This window comes from Phycodurus eques, unplaced genomic scaffold (genome assembly GCF_024500275.1).
Source record: "Phycodurus eques isolate BA_2022a unplaced genomic scaffold, UOR_Pequ_1.1 contig_25, whole genome shotgun sequence".
Lineage (NCBI taxonomy): Eukaryota > Metazoa > Chordata > Actinopteri > Syngnathiformes > Syngnathidae > Phycodurus > Phycodurus eques.
In genome coordinates, this window is record NW_026904022.1 from 104313 (window position 1) to 125143 (window position 20831).

Genomic DNA, 20831 nt, shown 5'->3' on the forward strand with positions numbered 1-20831 from the left:
TGACTTTTTAAGCAAACGCACAGGACCTGCCAAACTGTGTGGCTGCACTATCTATATTTGATAGATATGAGGGGCACCACGTCATATTTGAACTTGAGGCGAAATGACGACAACCCTTTGTATTCAGTCTCTTATTGGAAGGTGACAACATTTTAGATACTTTTGAGTTCTAGAATTTTTAGAGGTTTCATTCCAAACCCAAACACGCACACAATCAAGGGGTGAATTTTATAGAAAATGTCATCATGAAAAGGGGTTTCTACAGGATAATATACAGATAAACACAAAACGAACAAGGTATCTACGAACATTGGCAAAGGAAGGGATTTGTGACGTGAGATGAGCAGAATGGGCGTGTAGTGAATGCGTACAGCTGAGGACTCCTGGTCTCGTTAATATAGACCCAAATATGCACTAGTCCGTACTTTTAGTAGACTGCAATGTTAGACGTGTCTGCAACACATTAGATGCAGGTGAGTTTTATGGCCAGAGCGGGCCTCCTTTTCTACCACCTTCGCGACGCGAACACCGAGGGGCTGGACTGCCTTTTGGCGTTATTTTTCCACTCTATGATTATTTTGTGGTTTAAAACCAGTGGAATAAATAATTAATTATTGGGTTGAAGATAACGAGACCATTTTCCTCACCCTGCATTGTTCCACGCTCATTCTCTTTCATACCTGTAATGAATGTTTCAAACGTTATGTGGTGTGGAGAACATTACCATTTTCATGTGACATTTTTGGCGTGGGGTGAGACATCCAGTCTGGTTCAGTTAACAACAGATTTGACGTCCAATCCTTCGACTGGAGGGAAGTTAATTAACTTAGTGTTCGGGGGCGAACCCGGCATCCGTGGGTGTCCCCTTTGAAGTCTCAGGCAGACGTGATTCACTTGCATGGCAAAGCAAATGTCTGTGTCTTGTTGAAGACAGTTTATTGTGTTAATCCGTTTACAGTCTGTGTGTGACTCTGGAGTTACAGTCTACCTCGGCGGGCAGCGGCGGAAGTGCGAGGGTGGGGTGCCAGGTAGCATCTTTTGCGTGGCATGTCCGCTACAACAGTAAAATGTTGAGACAGTACCCCCCTCTAAAGGGACGTCCCCTGGCGTCCTACCAAGTTTCCCCGGGTGAGCCGCAAAAAAGTCACTAATATGGAAGTCGTCCAATAGGAGTTTACGGTAAATCCAGGAGCGCTCCTCCGGACCATACCCCTCCCAGACTACCAGGTACTGATAACCCCTCCCACTGGGCCTCACATCGAGGATGTGCGAAACCGTGAAGGCCGGATGGTTGTCGATGACACGGGGGAACGGAGGAGGCACGGCCGGAACGGCTAAGAGCGCAGGTGGAGATAGGCTTGAGTAGTGACACATGGAATGTAGGATGGATTTTTAGAGACTGCGGAAGTTTCAGTGAGACAGATGTGGGATTGATCATTTTTGTAATAGGGAAAGGAGCAAAGAAGCGCGGAGTGAGTTTGCGTGATTCCGTCTGGAGTGGGAAGTCATGGGAAGAAAGCCAAACGGACTGACCCACCTTGTAGTCAGGCGTAGGAGAGCGATGAAGGTCTGCGGACCGGGTTAAGGCCGCCCAGATGTCTTTCCACACGGCCTGGACCACTTTTAGGTGATCCATAACCGCGGGAACCGCCACCGCCTGCTGCTGTTCCCTAAATAATGGTGGTTGGAGACCGTAGCAAGCCATGAATGGGGACATACCGGTAGCGGAGCTGGTGAGGGAGTTGTGGGCGTATTCAATCCACGGGAGGAAAGAGCTCCAGGAGGTGGGGTTTGCGTGCGGCAACGCAGCGGAGGGCTGATTCCATGGACTGATTCGCCTGCTCCATCTGGACGTTGGTCTGTGGATGATATCCCGAAGACAAGCCGGCTGCTGCGCCCACCACTTTCCAGAATTCCTTCCATACCAGGGAGGAGAACTGAGGTTCTCGGTCAGAGACGATATCGATGAGGATACCGTGGAGTCTAAAGACAGGCTGGACAAGGAGGTTCGCAGTTTCAAAGACAGATGGTAGTTTGGGGAGGGGTACTTAATGGACAAAAGCGATCGACAGTAGTGAGAATGATCGAGTTATCTGCAGAGGGGGGCAGGCCGGAGCGATGTGGGACCAAGGGTGGCTTGGGATAGGAAAGGGACGCGGCAGACCTGCTGGGGGCAGGTGTGAAGACTTCCCTCGGGCACAGACAGAGCAGGCTTGGACGAACCTCCGGGTGTCAAGGCTGGGCCACTGCTGGATGAACTGAATTGTGCGGGTGATGTCGGGATGACAGGTGAGCTTGGAGTTGTGGGTCCAGTCCAAATGATAAACGGTAATTCAGTCCCCTCTAGCCAGTGCCTCCATTCCTCAAATGCCCATATCATGGCTAAAAGCTCTCGGTTGCCAACGTCGTAATTCCTCTCGGCAAGGGCCAGGCGACGGGAGAAAAAGGCACAGGGATGAAGTTTCTGGTATGTTTCTGGGTTCCGCTGCGAGAGGACAGCCCCAGCCCCAGTGTCCGAGGCATCAACCTCCACCACAAACTGGAGGGAGGGGTCGGGGTGGCGTAGGATGGGAGCACTGGTGAAAAGGCTTTTGAGTTGGCCGAAAGCTTGGGGTCCACTGAAAGGGGGAGCTGGTGGATGTAAGGCTAGTGAGGGGAAGTGCGACCTTGCTGGAATTCCGGATGAAGCGGCGGTAGAAGTTGGCGAATCTGAGGAAACTTAGTTCTTTCCAGGTGGTGGGAATGGGCGAGTCAACGATTGCTTGGATTTTGTCCTTTGGCAACGATGTAGCCGAGGAAATGTACGGAGGAGAGGTGGAATTCACATTTTTCGGGTTTGACGAACAGACGGTTATCAAGGAGACGCTGGAGGACTTGGCGTACATGAGTGCGGTGTTCTTCGGGGGAACGGGACAAAATGAGGATGTCGTCCAAGTAAACAAAAACAAACCGGGCGCGGGGGCGTTGGTTAATCTGAGCGGCATGGCCAGGTTTTCGAAGTGTCCGGGGGGGGGGGGGGGGGGGGGGGGTATCGAAAGCGGTCTTCCATTCATCCCCCCCCCTCGGATACGGATGAGGGGGTTGACGTTTCGTAGGTCCAATTTGGATGAATCGCAGAGGGGTTCAAATGACAGCAGTATGTTAGGACGTGTGAATGTGCTCTTTTTTTCTGCACTCACCAAATTGAATCAAATCGAAGAGCTGTGCAGCAGTGAAGGAGAATCAAGACGGACCCGCTCTCAACACCGGGAGACGTGGACGAAGGCAGAGCCGCGGTTATCTGGGGCCGTGGCCGGGATGTCGCCCGGCGCGCCGCCGCTTGACAAGCAGCTCTCGTGTTTCGTCGTTTCTCACTCGTGAGTTCGCTGTGCTTATGTTCCGTTTTGAAACCGGACTTGAAGTACTTTGCCATTTGTTTGGCGCATTCCAATTTGCCAGGCATGTTACCATTGCTCTTCTCTGTGGTGTGTCGCATCGACTTGCCATTTTTTGGGCCTGCTTCGTGCCACTTTCAAGGCATTTGACTTCCTTTCAACGGGGAGAATTGAGTTCGTCTCGCTGTTTGAAGAAGCGCATTTTATTAAGGATCACAAATACACTTTACCGTTTACCACCAAAAGTTCGTTTCTTGACAGTCTTATTTTAATCAATCATTCACTTGTTTGATATTGACATCAGTAAAACATTGGAGAAAACACGTGCATCGCTAAAAGGAAGTATGGCTCCTTTTCAACTGGTGCATATGGATTTTATTGAAGTGAATAAAGTAGGACAATACAAATATTGCCGAGTTCTGATGGATGTGTTTTCAAAATGGGTTTGAAATTGTTCCAGCAAATCACCCAGATGCTATTACTGTGGCTAAGGCATTGTATGAATATATCGTGCCCCAGCATGGCATACCGCAAATCTTTCGGAGTGACAACGGAAGTCATTTTGTCAATCATAGTTGAGAAAACAGGACTACATTCAGACATCCAGTTAAAAAGTGCCAATGTTCATATCGTCCACAAAGCGCAGGAAGAGGAAGCCAGGAATTGAAACGCCGAGAGCAATATTACGTATCGCATTGTTGTGTGTGCGCGGTGTTAATGATTCCACCACGGGTATGGTTTTAGCATGGGAGGGAAGAAAACGCTCTTGATGTTGTTGTTCGAAGATGACGATTTGGGTCAAATGAACATCATGACGTCCTCACATATCGACTGAACGAACACACGGCGCAGGTACGCTTCAATGATTGGGAAGGTAAACAACGAGTCGAAGGGTTACGTTTGTACCAGAATGCCAATCTCCTCGAGCCATACAAGAACGGAAATAGTGTCACTGAACTACTCGACGTCCACGTCTAGTTGATTTTTGCTATAAAAAGGAAGAATGACTTAGAGCTCATAGCTGGAAAAATGAGACTTTCCTTCAAATTCGGCAACATTTGCACAATCGACAATGTCCCAGATTATCGCACTACTCGCCTGAAGTCTCGGCGCCCTTTGCACAACGGTCATTGCACCGGACTCTTGCAATATTAGTCTTTCGAACTGCTCTAAGTGCTAGAGGACTCTGCGTCTTACCAGATAACTAGCAACCCTTTACTGCTCAGTGACTGTTTTTTTTTTGTCAGTGTCTTTCTGTCTCCAAAGTGTTCTCTGTCAATTGACTGTCTTGTTGTCATACTAAAGCGGCTCCAACTACCGGAGACAAACTCCTTGTGTGTTTTTTGGACATACCTGGCAAATAAAGACGATTCTGAGGATGTGGTACAATGTTTACATTTAAAAAGATTAACGACTCAGGCCCGATGGCTGACCATCTACATCTCCCAGACAAAACCAAATGTACTGATTGTTATGCCACAAGCGGAAGGCTATTTTTAGGAGCTTTCGAAGAATGCCAATGTGAGAACAGCCCGATACCCGTTTCTCGCAAAAAGACGTCCACCGGGGAGATTGGCTCGAAACGGGGATACATAAGCGGTCGATACATAGAAGAGGAAAAAGCTGTATGTAACCTGGAGAACCTGTGAGTATACACCTGACCATAGTCATCCACTTTTGCAATGGATGGATTCTATTGGGTGTGCGGACAACTCCCTGCCAATTGGGGAGAAAGAACAAAATGATGAGTGAGAGACACACATCCAGACACGGACCACATCTCCACACCAACAAGTCCAGAAAAGGTCATGGAATGTGAAACCGCCTACTCGAGCTGTTCTAAACGGAGCAAAGGGGAAGGCGACGTCGGGAGACTTTGGAGCGCTGAGAGAGCGACGGCTTCCCCCTTTCCTGATTCAGGTTGTGTTCTTTGTCTCCAGTCTCTGTGTGGCGCAAGTATCTGTAGATTTACAGAATAATCCTGACCAAACTCCACACGGGGCGAAGCCCGATTTCAAGTTTCAGATTTTTCATGGCAAAATAATCGCCCAGGGTCTGCTCTAACCGTAACCCCAGGGTTCAAATCGGAATCTTTCTAGAATTGGTATCTGTTATTCAAGAAATAAAAGTGCAATCGACATGACGACAATGTGGGAAGCGCCTGAACTGGGCTACAGTTAACAGAAACGCCTGTGTGATCTCCACATACATTTGATCGACACGTACACACATAATACGATACACTTGTGGTGCATAAATTCAAAGTGGAGCTGGCGTGTGAGGAACTGAATCTGCAAGGATGACTTGATGCGGGACGGCGTGGCTGTCGTTTCTCCTGCCTGTTACGTGTCGGACTGTGACAGGCCGACAGGGTCCAAAATGGGACACAATCTGGCTGAAAATCAAACATTTCATCGTTCAACGATTCTAAAACGACTACGGAGTGTTTTTCTGTCGACGTTTTGGAGTCCAGCACTACGGAATAAGTGCCCATGTTCCCACCTTGACCTTGTCCCTTTCAAGTATCTTGGCACCGAGAAGATAGATACCATAAAAGCTGGCACAAAGAACACAAGAATGTCGATTTGTGTAAGTCAGTAACATAGGAATTACTTTTGAGATGAAACATTTACATTTTCATTCAAAGCATCTTGATCACTGCTCTTCTCACCGGCACACTTGTGTGCCTTAACCTGATACTTGTAGGAGAATCTTTGGCCACAAACAGCGCAGGAAAAGTGTTTCTCACCAGTGTGCGTTCTTGTGTGCGTTATTAAATTTCCCTTTTCAGAGAATCTTTGACCACAAACTGCGCAGGAAAACGGTTTCTCACCAGTGTGGGTTTTTCGGTGTCTTATCAAGTGTCCCTTTTCATAAAATCGTTGCCCGCAAACTTTGCAGGAAAAAGGTTTCTCACCAGTGTGCGTTCTTGTGTGCATTGTCAAACTTCCCTTTTCAGAGAAGCTTTGACCACAAACCGAGCAGGAAAACGGTTTCTCACCCGTGTGGGTTCTTGTGTGTTTTTTTAAGTTTCCCTTCTCAGAGAATCTTTGGCCACAATCTGAGCAGGAAAAAGGTTTCTCGCCAGTGTGTCTTCTTGTGTGACAGCTTAAGTTTCCTTTCTGAGTGAATCGTTGATCACAAACTGAGCAGGAAAACGGTTTCTCACCAGTGTGGGTTTTGGTGTGTCTTGTCAAGTGTCCCCTCACAGAGAATCTTTGGCCACAAACTGCGCAGGAAAAAGGTTTCTCACCCGTGTGGGTTCTTGTGTGTATTTTTAAACTTCCCTTTTCAGAGAATCTTTGACCACAAACTGTGCAAGAAAAAGGTTTCTCTCCAGTGTGGGTTCGTGTGTGACTTCTTAGGTTTCCCTTCACAGAGAATCTTTGACCGCAAACCGAGCAGGAAAAAGGTTTCTCACCAGTGTGGGTTCTCGTGTGTATTTGTAATTTTCCCTTGACAGAGAATCTTTGACCACAAACCGAGCAGGAAAAGGGTTTCTCACCACTGTGGGTTATTGTGTGTTTTTTTAAGTTTCCCCTCTGATTGAATCTTTGACCACAAACTGAACAGGAAAACGGTTTCTCACCAGTGTGGGTTATTGTGTGTTTTTTTAAACTTCCTTTCTGAGTGAATCTTTTGCCGCAAACTGAGCAGGAAAAACGTTTTTCTCCAGTGTGCGTTCGCACGTGTTGTTTCAAAATGCTCTTATTGGCAAGTGTTTTCCCACACTGAGAACATTTCCATCGTTTGTTTTCGGTGTGACCATCATCATCGGTGCGAGGAGAGTGTGACGTCGTGTCGTCACTATCTGACAGTGGCGCTAAGAGTCCGTCTGCTCGTGAACCTCCACAGTGGTCTCCGTCACCTTCTGGTGTCATGTGTTGACTTGAGCTGGTGCTCGGAGGCTCCGCCCCTCCGGTCTCCTCACTGTGACCTTCAGCTTCACTCTTCAAAGGGACACCGGTCGATGGAAACTTGGTGGCGATCTCCTCCTCTTCCTTTTTGATGTGGGGGCATGTTTCTTCCTCCTCTTTTTTAATCGAAATGGGCTCCACTTCCTCTTTGATGTGGTGGACCGCTTCGGCCTCCACTTCCTCTTTAATGTGAGGGGGGTCTGGACCCTGCCTCTCAGTACGAAGATCTTCAGTGATATCTGCAAGACACAAGAAGACAGACATGTTTTGGTAAATCTTTTCTCATGTGACTTTGTCATGTATTATGGTTTTCGATTTATATTTAAGGTTAATGTGAAAGCCTGATGAGTTTGATGTATTGGAAATAAAATTGGGCAGGTCAACAACAATAAAATGTGAAAAAGTGTCAAATAAAGTTCATAAAAACAAGTATCAAAAAAGGTAATACAGTGGACTCCGGTTTGGCATTTGCAAATTTTTCTGTGTAGGTTTTTTATGTAACAGTGGCCTCTTGTAAGCATAATTTCAGACGTAAATACACAACAAATATACAGTTCCAAATAACTTTATAAAGCCTCACTGCATTCATGCCAACATCGCCGTTCATAAAGTTCGTAAACTCAGCTTCGTCCCCTTGACTCGGCGAAGCTCGTTTTCCTGCTTCCTCCCCTTGCGAACCGTGGATTCGGTGATCTTGAATTCTCTCGCGGCTGCTCGATTCCCATGTTCCTCCGCTTAACTGATAGCATGCAGTTTAAACCCCTCCTTGAGCGTCACCTTATCGTGGTGGAGGGGTTTGTGTGTCCCAATGATCCTAGGAGCTAAGTTGTCTGGGGCTTCACGCCCCTGGCAGGGTCACCCATGGCAAACAGGTCCTAGGTGAGGGACCAGACAAAGCAAGGCTCAAAGACCCCTTATGATGACGACAAACAATGGACTTGGTTTTCCCTTGCCCGGACGCGGGTCACCGTGGTCCCCCTCTGGAGCCAGGCCTGGAGGCGGGGCTCGAAGGAGATTGCCTGGTGGCCGGGCCTGCACCCATGGGGCCTGGCCGGGCACCCCCTTCCCGTGGGCTCACCACCTGTGGGAAGGGCCATAGGGGTCGGGTGCAGTGTGAGCTGGGTGTTGGCCGAAGGCGGGGACCTTGGCGATCCGATCCCCGGCTACAGAAGCTGGCTCTAGGGACGTGGAATGTCAACTCTCTGGCAGGGAAGGAGCCCGAGCCGGTGCGCGAGGTCCAGAAGTTCCGACTAGATATAGTCGGACTCGCCTCCACACACAGTTGGGGCTCTGGTACCAGTCCTCTCGAGAGGGGGGGGGGTCGGACTCTCTTCCACTCTGGAGTACCGAGCAGGTGTGGGTACACTTATTGCCCCCCGGCTTGGCGCAGGTACGTTGGGGTTCACCCCGGTGGACGAGAGGGTAGCCTCCCTCCCCTTTCGGGTGGGGGGACGGGTCCTGACTGTTGTTTGTGCCTTTGCACCATGTTGGAGTTCACGCACCAACAAGTCAGAGAGCTAAAAGAAGACAATGCTGGACTTCAGTCAGCCATGAAAGCGATGACAACGGAGGTAAAAGTTCTCAAGAAAGAAAACAATAACTAAACTCCTGGACTTGCATCTGCCTCACAGTTCTGAGGACCGGGGTCCAATCCCCGGCCCCGCCTGTGTGGAGTTTGCATGTTCTCCCCGTGCCTGCGTGGGGTTTCTCCGGGCACTCCGGTTTCCCCCCGCAACCCAAAAACTTGCTTGGTAGGTTAATTGACAACTCTAAATTGCCCGTGAGTGCGAATGGTTGTTTGTTTGTATGTGCCCTGCGATTGGCTGGCAACCAGTTCAGGGTGGACCCCCGCTCCCCCCCCCCTCCCCCCGCATATGTATTCGCATGCTACTTGCGCTTCAATGTTTAACTCGTGTGATATATTCCCTTGTCTTCCGTTTCTATGCTGAACTCATATACAACCTGTTCAATTCACAAAACCTCCTAACAACTTCATATCACCAGCTACGCAGAAAGAAAGTTCCCACTAAACAGATATTTCCGAGAGTTATCTACCTTTCCCACACACGTATATTAGCGGTGAACAAAACGTAATTAATTGGGTAAATAAATTCGGTGAAGTTGAAGCCTGCGTTCAACTTCTGGGTTAGTCCGATTTACGGTTTAGCGTTAACAACCTAATTTTGTCTCGAAAGGGGCACCGCGTCACTTTTTTTGTGTGTATAACATTTAGGCAAAGGGACGACGAACCGGTGATCGGTCTCAGAATCGTACGCAGCTAAGCAGAAACGCGGCGGCGCTGGGCACAAAACGGCGGACGAGGCACGGGCGTCGCAACGCGAGGACTTCCTGTATATGCCTACGACTTTATCGTGGTTACTTTGCACTGGGGAGGAGGCGACAAAGACCCACACGGTACTTTTGCCGACATGCAAAGACGGCAAAGACTCGTGTTATCACGCAAACTCGAGCGAGGGGCACACAATATGGAGGAATACCGCATCCTATGTCAACGCTTGTGCCGTGTCACTGAAACATATCTGAATATATCATGTTGGCACGCCCGGTATGTTCGGGGAGTGGTCATTGCTCGTAATAATTGCTTATTTTGTAGCTAAACTGTAGTTGAAAACTTGCTGGAAGTTACGAGCGTCTATTACATAACATATAAACAACGCAAATATGAATTTTAACTGAGCCCATAACAGCTTTGTCATCTGACCTTTTAACTGTGTTTTTTTTATTCGGGGGTCGGCCGTCGGGGTGGCGGCGGCCACCGCGTAGCCCCGCCCCTGCCGCAGACCCACTTAGTACACATTATTGGATGGTAATAATGTTATGTTAAATGCATCATCGAACGGGGCCTGTAAATAAAAACGGGAATATTATTAAAGTTAGGATGCACGCAACAAGTGAGCCAACCTGCGCCGCGTGGCACAGTTGGAGGCCGCAGATCGAACGCGGCGTCCGGTCGTTGACCTCGTGGCTCCTTCTCCTCTTTCGGGGCCCAAGGTTCTTCGTCGTGCTCCGCTGTCCTCCTCGCACGCATTTTCGCACGGCGATCGCGACACTTTTCGCTCGACGTCGGAGGGATGAGGAACAAAAGCAAGTGATAATCGGACCTGTGAAACAATTCAATCGAGATTCAGATTTGGACATTGCGGGGTCAACAGTACGCGAGTTCAAATGGCAAAGCGCCAACGTCAACAACAAGAAAACAGCAGAACGTGTAATTATGCATTGTAAGAAGCATGAGACAGAAACAAGACAGCTCATTTGTGAGTGAAAACATGAGACATTCTGCAAAAGGATTCAGAATTCAGATCAGGATAACAAGAATGATGATTCAGAAAAGAAATGTCACAGGATATGATTTCAGTATCTCAGACAAACAACCCTAATAGAATGTAGTCGTTGTGTTTTGTTTTTTTTCCCTTCATTTTAAAAAAAAAAAAAAAAAAAAAAAAAAAACATTGAAAGGTTTTTATTAGATATTCTTACTAGTAGGTGGCGGAAAGAAGAACACTTTAGTCCCGCTTGATCTCTGCTTCGGCGAAGTGTTGATCACAAACGCGTCTCTTTGTTCTCAAGTGAAGCGAAGCTAGGCTAGGCTAGGCTAGGCTAGGCTAGGCTAGGCCGAGAAGCTTCCACGTGCACCAGACGACTCCAACCGGACGCGAAGATGGCACGAATGCTGTTTTCGTCCACTGAAGTCGTGATCGGGGGCGTCAAGCGTCGAGGATTCCCAACATTCGCTCCCGAATTCGGCAAGATTTACTGAAGCGCATTCGAGCCTTCGCCGCGTACCGCGAGATGTGAAAGGAGCCGTATTACCCATGATCCTTTGGGGGCGGAACTATTTCAAGCGACAGAACAGAACAGCGCCAAAGTGGCAAGCCAAAACACGAGACTCGGGACAACGGAAGTACTCGATGGCCAAACTTCTCCGTTCCTCAGAAGGCAGAAAATCGTGCTGCATCGTCAGAAACTATAGACACTGTGGTGAAGTTTTTCGCTCTTATTTTGGAGCACAGCACCGGAAGTAAGGAGGTGATACACTTCTTCTGACCGACTTTTTCCAAAAGGCATCACTATGCAAGCAGAGTCTGGTGAACGTTGCGATTATTATCCATCCATCCAGTTTCTGGACTCCCCTCACCCGCAAAATGGCAACTTTTCAGGGGGAAAATAACATTGAAAAAATACAATCAATATTCCCGGAAGAGAGAGCAAGAAACGGCCCAAGCGACAAGATTTCTGGAATATTTCTTTGTCTGCGTACTTTTTACTTCGACTCCTTACATTTTCAGGCCAATGTGTGTACTTTATTGTGTAAGGAGTAGAATGAACAGTTTACCACTTCAACCGCTTTGATGCTCACATCTTGTGTGGTGCTGAAAAGCGACACTCATGTCACTCTCCACTTCGTATTTTTTTGATTTTATAAAATAGATATTGAAGCCAGGACTTATTAACCATTACGATAAGAGAGTAATGATTATAATGACAATCCCATGACATAGTATACTGCAATAACTATCCAACGTAATGTTCTTGACCAAATCAAAAAACATTTGAAAAAAATGATTTTATTTTATTTTTACTTGGGGCAGGATCTCATCGGGGTTCCTACGTTCCTACCCTCACCTCTGGTCACGAGCGAAAGAACAAGATCCCGGATACGAGCGGCCGAAATGAGTTTCCTCCGCTGGGTGTCCGGGCTCTCCCTGCAGAGATCCTCCGCATCGAGAGGAGCCGGACGAGGTGGCTGGGGCATCTGATTCAGATGACTCCCGGGCGCCTCCCCGGTGAGGTGTTCCGGGCACGTCCCACCGGGAGGAGTCGACTCGGGACACGCCGGAGAGACTACGTCCTTCGGCTGGCCCGGGGACGCCTCGGGATCCCCCCCGGAAGAGCTGGACGAAGTGGCCGGGGAGAGGGAAGTCTGGGCGTCCCTGCTAAAGCTACTGCCCCCGCGACCCGACCTCGGAGAAGCGGTAGAAAATGGATGGATGGATGGAATACACTTGTTCGCTTTTTTTTCCACGGACGAATTCATAGGAGAGGCAAAATAGGGCCGGCCTCGCCGCTGATCGATGTGACGTTTTGGGATAAACTAACACAATGTGTTCTGTCACTTCTGGACATAATCCAAAATAATCACATCCTTCACCAGACTTGCTTTGTGTTGCTTTTTTAATTCAGTCAGAAGTCGATCACCCATTTAACATAACATTATTAACATCCAATAATGTGTACTGTGTGGGTCGGCGGCAGGGGCGGGGCTACGCGGTGGCCGCCGCCACCCCGACGGCCGACCCCCGACTCAAAAAAACTGGGAAAGGTCAGATGACAGAGCTGTTATGGGCTCAGTTAAAATTCATATTCATTGCATTTTCAATAAACACCAGAATAATTGAAAAAAATATTGATTGATTTCTTTATTCAGGAGTATTTCAAACTCCCCTGTTGCACAGCAAAACTGTTCCAGCACTAAGGCAGAAAGATATCCACCCTTCTGCAAGGACACACAGCGGAACAGGACAGGTAAAAGAATCAGAATCAGAATCATCTTTATTTGCCAAGTATGTCCAAAAAAACCACACAAGGAATTTGTCTCCGGTCGTTGGAGCCGCTCGAGTACGACAACAGACCGTCAATTGACAGAGAACGCTTTGGAGACAGGAAGACATGGACAAAAACAAAAAACAGTCACTGAGCAATAAAAGATTGCTAGTCATCTGGTAATGTCGGTATTATTTTTATTTTATTTTTATTTTTTTTGACAATTGTGCAAAAACATGCAGAGTCCTCTAGCACTTGGAGCAGTTCGAATGACTAATATTGCAGTAGTCCGGTGCAATGACCGTTGTGCAAAGGGCGCCGAGACTTCAAGGAGTGGATGCGGTTTAAAGTGACGAGTCGTGCGATCATCTGGGACAGTGTCGATTGTGCAAATGTTGCAGATACTCCTCAGTCGGTGTGCAAATGGAGCAGGTGCTACTCTGGCACGAGTGGCCAGTATATCCAAATAGTGCAGCGTGGCGAGACAACTGCAGTGAGTGCACGAGTAATCCATAATTGGCCCCACAGAAAGGTGACAACGAACTCAAGTCAAAAAATTGCCAGCATGTTGTCATGGAATTGTAGGTTAGGTGTTTAAGAAGTTGATCGCAAGAGGGAAGAAGCTGTTGGAATGTCTACTAGTTCTAGTTTGCGCTGATCGGTAGCGCCTACCTGAGGGCAGGAGTTGGAAGAGCCGGTGACCGGGGTGCGGAGGGTCCGAGAGGATTTTGCACGCCCTTGTCTTAGTTCTGGCAGCGTGCAAGTCCTCAATGGTGGGTAGGGGGGCACCGACAATCCTTTCAGCCGTTTTGATTGTCCGTCGCAGTCGGAGTTTGTCCTTTTTTGTAGCGGCGCCAAACCAGACTGTGACGGAAGAACACAGGACCGATTCGACGACCGCTGTGTAGAACCGTCTCAGCGGCTCCGGTGGCAGGCCGTGCTTTCTCAGAAGCCGCAGGAAGTACATCCTCCGCTGGGTCATTTTGAGGACGGAGTTGATGTCGGTCGCCCGCTTCAGGTCCTGAGAGATTGTAATTCCCAGGAACTCGAAGGTCTCGACGGTCGACACAAGGCAGCTGGACAACGTGAGGGGCGGCTGTGGCGAAGGATGCCTCCCGAAGTCCACGATCATCTCTACCGTCTCGAGCGTGTTCAGCTCCAGGCTGCGTCGGCCGCACCGCAGCTCCGGCCGCTCCGCTTCCTGTCGATATGCAGACTCGTCACCGTCCTTGCTGAGGCCGATGAATAAAATAACAAAAATAAATTAAAAAAAACAAAACAAAAGAATACTCATCTATTAGAAGAACCAAGGGGTGACTTTGGAATTGTGGAACATTTGACCGTCCATGTATAGTTTGAGTCACTGATGGTGCAGTATTGCACTCGCCTGACTTTGGTGCGGGCAGCGTGGGTTCAGTTCCCACTCAGTGACGGTGTGAGTGCGAACGGTTGTCCGTGTCTATATGTGCCCTGCGACTGACTGGCGACCAGTTCAGGGTGTGCTCCGCCTTTCGCCCGAAGTCAGCTGGGATAGGCTCCAGCACCCCGCGACCCTAACCCGGATAAGCGGTGTTGAAAATGATTGGATGGATGTATAGTTTGTCCACAACCAGTGAGACTTTCAGACAAAGACTTTCTGCTGGAAATGTTCGAATTTGGCGATGCTTGCTCGCGGTCCTCCTAGCCTGTGCACTCGGTGGAAGGTGACGTTGTCTCCTTCAGGATTTTCAGCGCTGTCGACATGAAGTTTTTTTTAGTTGAGCCTCTGGATTATCATGTGGACTCTTGGAAATTCCAGAAAAGATGTGGTTTTTAAGTCCAGCATCGCTTCTTGAATTTTTGGTTGTTTTCTTTCTTTCTTGAGAACTTCTACCTCGGTTGTCATCGCTTTCATGGCTGACTGAAGTCCAGCATTGTCTTCTTTTAGCACTCCTACTTGTTGGTGCGTGAACTCCAAAATGGTTTTGAGCTCCTCAATCTGCTGGTGTAATCGATCCCTGTGAGCACCCGGAAGATGGCCGTTCCTCCCGACCATATTTGGAACCCCACCCGCCTGCTGGCGCCTCACAGTCTAGCTAAGCTCACACCTGGTAGGTACCCTTATCTCATCAGATGCAAAACAGTCCTCTTTGCAGACCGGGACGCCTGTTGTGAACCCGAGACAGGTTGCTGTCTGGGCGGAGAAGGAAAACCCTAATAAACGTACAAATGGTTGAAGGAAGTCCTTTGATGTAGAACCTCAAAGAAAAGATGGTTGGCTTGAATAGAGATCTCCAAACATTTGGCCCTCTCAAAGGAACTCTGACTTGGGCACTCTCGAAATATACTCCACTAGCTTTTTCTTTCGTTTGGCCTCTCTTCTCTCGGATCTTGCCGTCGCACTCGGCAGCCACCGATTCACGCTTGCTGTTGACACGGTCCAACGAGACGGTTCCTCAGTGTTGCCGGCAGAAGTCCATTCGACCGCCCGTACAGATGCTAATATGAATAAACACACTTATGACTTAACGTTGCTGTTTTGTTGAGTACACCCTTATAAGTAAAAACTAGAACGTTATCTAACTTTATTTCGAATTTACCATGACCCCCTTTGTAAGTAAAACTATATTTATTTTGGCTAACCTTAGCGACCAGCCTTCCATGTCTTTGTTGAGGAAAGAACGAGACTCATTGTCTTCATGAATGCTGACAATTTGAATATAAAGGTGCGTAAAAGTAGGTAGGCAAATCTATTTACGGTGTGATTTCACAAAAAACAAACACCGACGTTAACTTACCGGACGCGAATTGGCTAGAGCTAAAATCCGTTTTTTTTTTTTTTTTTTAGCTTTCGCCAGTCTGTAAAGAGAAATCTCAGATTTCTTCCTAAAATGTTTGTCCAATCGATCGCACAACAACTGGTTCCAATTCTCGATTGCGTTTTCGTGGTCACGTCATACGCACACCATCGATTCCCCAGGTCCGGTGTCGAGTGTGAAACAGGCGAAAAACTCGAGACCATTGTGAGGCAACGAGAGCCAGTCAAAACCAGCCAAGTCCTCAAAAGTGAGCCGTCTGTTGGCAACGCAAATGATACCGGCAGACATTTACACTTTCAAAATGACAAATTTTCAGAAAAAATAAAATAAATCATACAGCTTGCTTGAGTTTCCAAAACGCTTTGCTCAAATTGGTATCCCGTCTTTAATTTCGGTCATATATCACTCCATCACAAGAAGCTCGTACCCCAAAATTATGTTCAATCACGGATTTAATGTGGTGAAAAAAAAAAAATCACTAATTTATTAGGGTGTCATCATTAAAATCATACACAGCGGGCGAGTGCCAGATCCTTGCGAGTGTCACGCATGAACCTACGAAATGTGAAATCAATTGAAAATTGAGCTGATGTATGAGGAAATGAATCTGCAAAAATGACATCATGTGGGACGACGGGATTGTCTTCGTTTCTCAAGGAGGCATTGGAGACGGTTTATCCCATCAGAATCTGAGACAGACATCATTTGTGAGTCCAGAACATGTTCTCGTATTTTGGCAACAGTGCTAATTCTCAACACTTGCCCGCGGGAGGCTTTTCGAAAATATGGACAACAAGATAGATACAAGATAGATACCCTTTACTGCTCAGTGACTGTTTTTGTTTTTGTTTTTGTCAATGTCTTTCTGTCTCCAAAGTGTTCTCGGTCAATTGACTGTCGTCGTACTCGAGCGGCTCCCACTGCCGGAGACAAATTCCTTTGTGTGGTTTTTTTGGACATACTTGGCCAATAAAGATGATTCCGATTCTGAAAAGCTGTCACACAGAACACAAGAATGGAGATTTTTGGAAGTCTGTAACATAGGAATTACTTTCTCGCTAAACCGTTTACGTTTTATTGATCACTGCTGCGCTCACCAGCACACTTGTGTGTCTTAACCCCATCCTTCTGAGAGAATCTCTGACCACAAACTGAGCAGGAAAAACGTTTCTCACCAGTGTGGGTTCTTGTGTGTTTTATTAAATCTCCCTTCTGAGTGAATCTTTTATCGCAAACTGAGCAGGAAAAAGGTTTCTCGCCAGTGTGGGTTCTTGTGTGTTGTTTCAAATATTCATTGTGAGTGAACCTTCTACTACAAACTGAGCAGGAAAAAGGTTTCTCACCAGTGTGGGTTCTTGTGTGTTGTTTCAAATATTCCTTCCGAGTGAACCTTCTACCGCAAACTGAGCAGGAAAAAGGTTTCTCCCCAGTGTGGGTTCTTGTGTGTTTTTTTAAACTTCCCTTCCGAGTGAATGTTTTACCACAATCTGAACAGGCAAAAGCTCTCTCTCCAGTGTGGGTTCTTGCATGCATTTTTAAGCTTCCCTTTGCGGAGAAACTTTGACCGCACTCTGGGCAGGCAAAGGGTTTCTCACCAGTGTGGGTTCTTGTGTGTATTGTTAAGGATTTCTTATGACGGAATCTTTGACCACAAACTGAGCAGGGAAAAGGTTTCTCACCAGTGTGGGTTCTGGTGTGTATTTTCAAGGTTCCCTTATGAGGGAATCTTTGACCACAAACTGAGCAGGAAAAAGGTTTTTCACCAGTGTGGGTTCTGGTGTGTATTTTTAAGTGTCCATTCTCAGAGAACCGTTGACCGCAAACTGAGCAGGAAAAAGGTTTCTCACCAGTGTGGGTTCTTATGTGTATTATTAAGGTGTTCTTATGACGGAATCTTTGACCGCAGACTGAGCAGGAAAAAGGTTTCTCACCAGTGTGGGTCCTCACATGTTGTTTCAAAATATACTTATAAGCAAATCTTTTCCCACACTGAGAACATTTCCATTGTTTGTTGTCGGTCTGACATGTCATATCACCTTCAGACTGTTTATCATCATCATCAGTGTGAGGAGAGTGGGACGTCACGTCGTCACAATCTGATAGTGGAGCTAAGAGTCCGCCTGCTGGTGATCCTCCACAGTGGTCTCTGTCGCCTTCTGTTGTCGTGTGTTGACTTGACCTGCTGCGTGGAGGCTCCGCCCCTCTTCTCTCCTCACTTTGACCTTCATCGTCCCTCCTCAAAGGGACACCAGTCGATGGAAACTTGGTGATATCCTCCTCTTCCTGTTTGATGGGGGGCCACGCTTGTTCCTCTTCTTTGTTAATTGAAATGGACTCCTCTTCCTCTTTGATGTGGTGGACCTCTTCGTTCTCCACTTCCTCTTTAATGTGGGGGGGCTCTGGCTCCTGCCGCTCAGTACGAAGATCTTCAGTGATGTCTGCCAAGACGACAAACACACATCACATGGTTGAGATTTAGATTTCAGGTTAATGTGAAAGCCAGATGAGTTTTATATATTGTAAATAATGAAATTGGCCAGGTCAACAACAACAACAACAACAAAATGTGGAAAAGTATAATAATAAAGTGTAAAATAATAAAGTTCTTAAAAACACAACATTATCGCTGCACCTGTTTTTATCTTGCACTGCACATCCCAAAAACATGCATGGTTGGTTGACTGAAGACTCAATTGCCCATAGGTGTGAATGTGAGAGCGATCGGTCGCCTCTCGCCCAAAGATAGCTGGGATAGGCTCCAGCATGCCCGCAAACCTGGTGAGGATAAGCGGTATGGAAAAATGGATGGACCCTGAATTCAACATGTGCTATTATGGAATATCATTATGTACAAATCACAATGTACTGTTTGCAAAAGTACATAATCATATCAGCATTACCACAGTACAAACGTTAGCCCATATTGATAGATGGCAGAATTGTGCTTCAAAATTTAGACTCAAATCTGTGTGTACGCATGGTTAGTGAACGCGGCCCAATGAGTGAAATGTGAATATTTACTCTGCAAGTCGAATTGCTACATTTTCTGCTGGCGCCCCTCTAATTATCAGTGTTGCGCACATCCCCACAGTTCTGAGGTTGGCTGTTCGAATCCGGGCTCTGGCCTTCCTGGGTAGAACTTCTGGAGTGTTCTCCCTGTGCTTGTGTGGATTTTCTCCATCCAAATTAGAAACATGCAGTTACAGTGGCGTGAAAAAGTGTTTCCCCCCCTTCCCGATTTCTTGTTTTTTTTTTTTTAACATTTTTGTCTGTTTCCATCCATACATTTTCTTCCGCTTAGCAGAGGTCGGGTGGCGGGGGCAGTAGTTTTAGCAGGGAAGCCCAGACTTCCCTCTCCCCAGCCACTCCTTCCAGCTCTTCCGAGGGGATCCCGAGGCGTTCCCAGGCAAGCCGAGAGACGTAGTCACTCCAGCGTCTCCTGGGGCAACCCCGGGGTCTCCTACCGGTGGGACATGCCTGGAACAGCTCACCAGCTCACCTTTCGGCTTAGCTCCTTCTTTACCACATCGGACCGATACAATGTCAGCATTACTGCAGACGCTGCATCGATCTCCTGTTCCATTCTTCCCTCACTCGTGAACAAGACCCCAAGATATTTGAACTCCTCCACTTAGGAAAGGATCTCATCCCCGACCTGGAAAGGAACCACATCATCTGCAAAAAGCAGAGATGGAATACTGAGGCCACCAAACTGGACCCCCTCTACGCCTCGGCTGCGCCTGGAAATTCTGTCCATAAAAGTTATGAACAGAATCGGTGACAACGGGCAGCCTCTTTCACCGGACTAGCAATAGTCCGGTGAAATGAACATTGTGGAAAGGGCGTCGAGACTTCAAGGAAAGTTTAAAGTGACCACTCGTGCGATAATCTGGGATGATGTCGATTGTGCAAATGTTGCAGACGCTACTCTGGCATGAGTGGCCAGTATCGGTCGACAACATAGTCCGGCGTGGCGAGACTACTACAGTGAGTGCACGAGTAATGTATAATTGGCCCAACAGAAATGTGACAACAAACTCAAGACAAAAACCAATGAATCAATACAAATATTACCCCAAGTACTCTCCCGCCTGCCTCTCTGATCACCTTGGCTGCAGTGATCCAGTCTTCTGGAAGCTCCTACTGTCCACTGAGAGCCCGTATCACCTCTTCCCGAAAAGCTGCAATTTACTGCACGGTGTTTTATCAAGTTATAAGTGAGCTGAAATATCCACGTTTGTAAACCCGTTGCATTCATGGGAACGACGACCTTCCCAACATGGCCGCCAAGTATACATGACTGTGTTATTTGATGGGTGAACTAGACTTAAACGTCACTAGAACTTAGCTTTGAAAACTTCCATCCATCCATCTTCTACCGTTTATCCGAGGTCGGGTCGCGGGGGCAGTAGCTTCAGCAGGGACACCCAGACTTCCCTTTCCCCAGCCACTTCATCCATCTCTTCCGGGGGGGATCCCGAGGGGTTCCCAGGACAGCCGAAGGATGTAGTCTCTCCAGCGTGTCCTGGGTCGTCTCCTCCCGGTGGGACGTGCCCGGAACACCTCACCGGGGAGGCGTCCGGGAGGCATCCGAATCAGATGCCCCAGCCACCTCGTCCGGCTCCTCTCGATGCGGAGGATCTCTTAAGGGAGAGCCCGGACACATGCAGACTCATCACCGTCCTCGATGAGGCCGATGACAGTGGTGTCATCTGCAAACTTCAGGAGCTTGACAGTCGGGTTCGCTGAGGTGCAGTCGTTGGTTTCTAGCTCGATTATACAGGGCCCTGTCCCCGCTCTGATATGCGTCCTCCTTAGCTTGGCGTAGCTGCTTAAGTTTGGCAGTGAACCACGGCTTGTTGTTGTTGAATGTCCGAAATGATTTTGTTGGTACACAAACCTCTTCACAGAAACTGATATAGGATGTGACAGTGTCCGTATATTCATCCAGGCTGCCAGCTGAATTTTCAAAGACACTCCAGTCTGTGCAGTCTAAACAGCTTTGAAGTTCCATCTTGGCTTCATTGGTCCACTTTTTGACTGTTTTCACTGAAGGCTTCGCGCATTTAAGTTCTTGCTTGTACGTCGGTATTAAGTGAATTAAGCAGTGATCAGACGAGCCCAGTGCCGCACGAGGTATAGCACGGTATGCGTTTTTTACCGTAGTGTAGCAGTGG

The 20831-nt window shown here is 47.7% G+C and overlaps 1 protein-coding gene across 1 annotated transcript; it reads right to left on the reverse strand.

The window, feature by feature from the left end:
- Positions 1–3011: 3011 nt before the first annotated feature.
- Positions 3012–11160, reverse strand: LOC133398189 (gastrula zinc finger protein XlCGF57.1-like). Its single transcript, XM_061669779.1, has 3 exons — positions 10793–11160; positions 10214–10413; positions 3012–7530 (listed from the first exon to the last, which is right to left on the reverse strand). The coding sequence occupies exons 2-3, from the start codon at positions 10338–10340 to the stop codon at positions 5984–5986; spliced, it is 1674 nt and encodes a 557-aa protein (XP_061525763.1). The 5' UTR covers positions 10341–10413; positions 10793–11160; the 3' UTR covers positions 3012–5983.
- Between the last annotated feature and the right edge of the window lie 9671 nt (positions 11161–20831).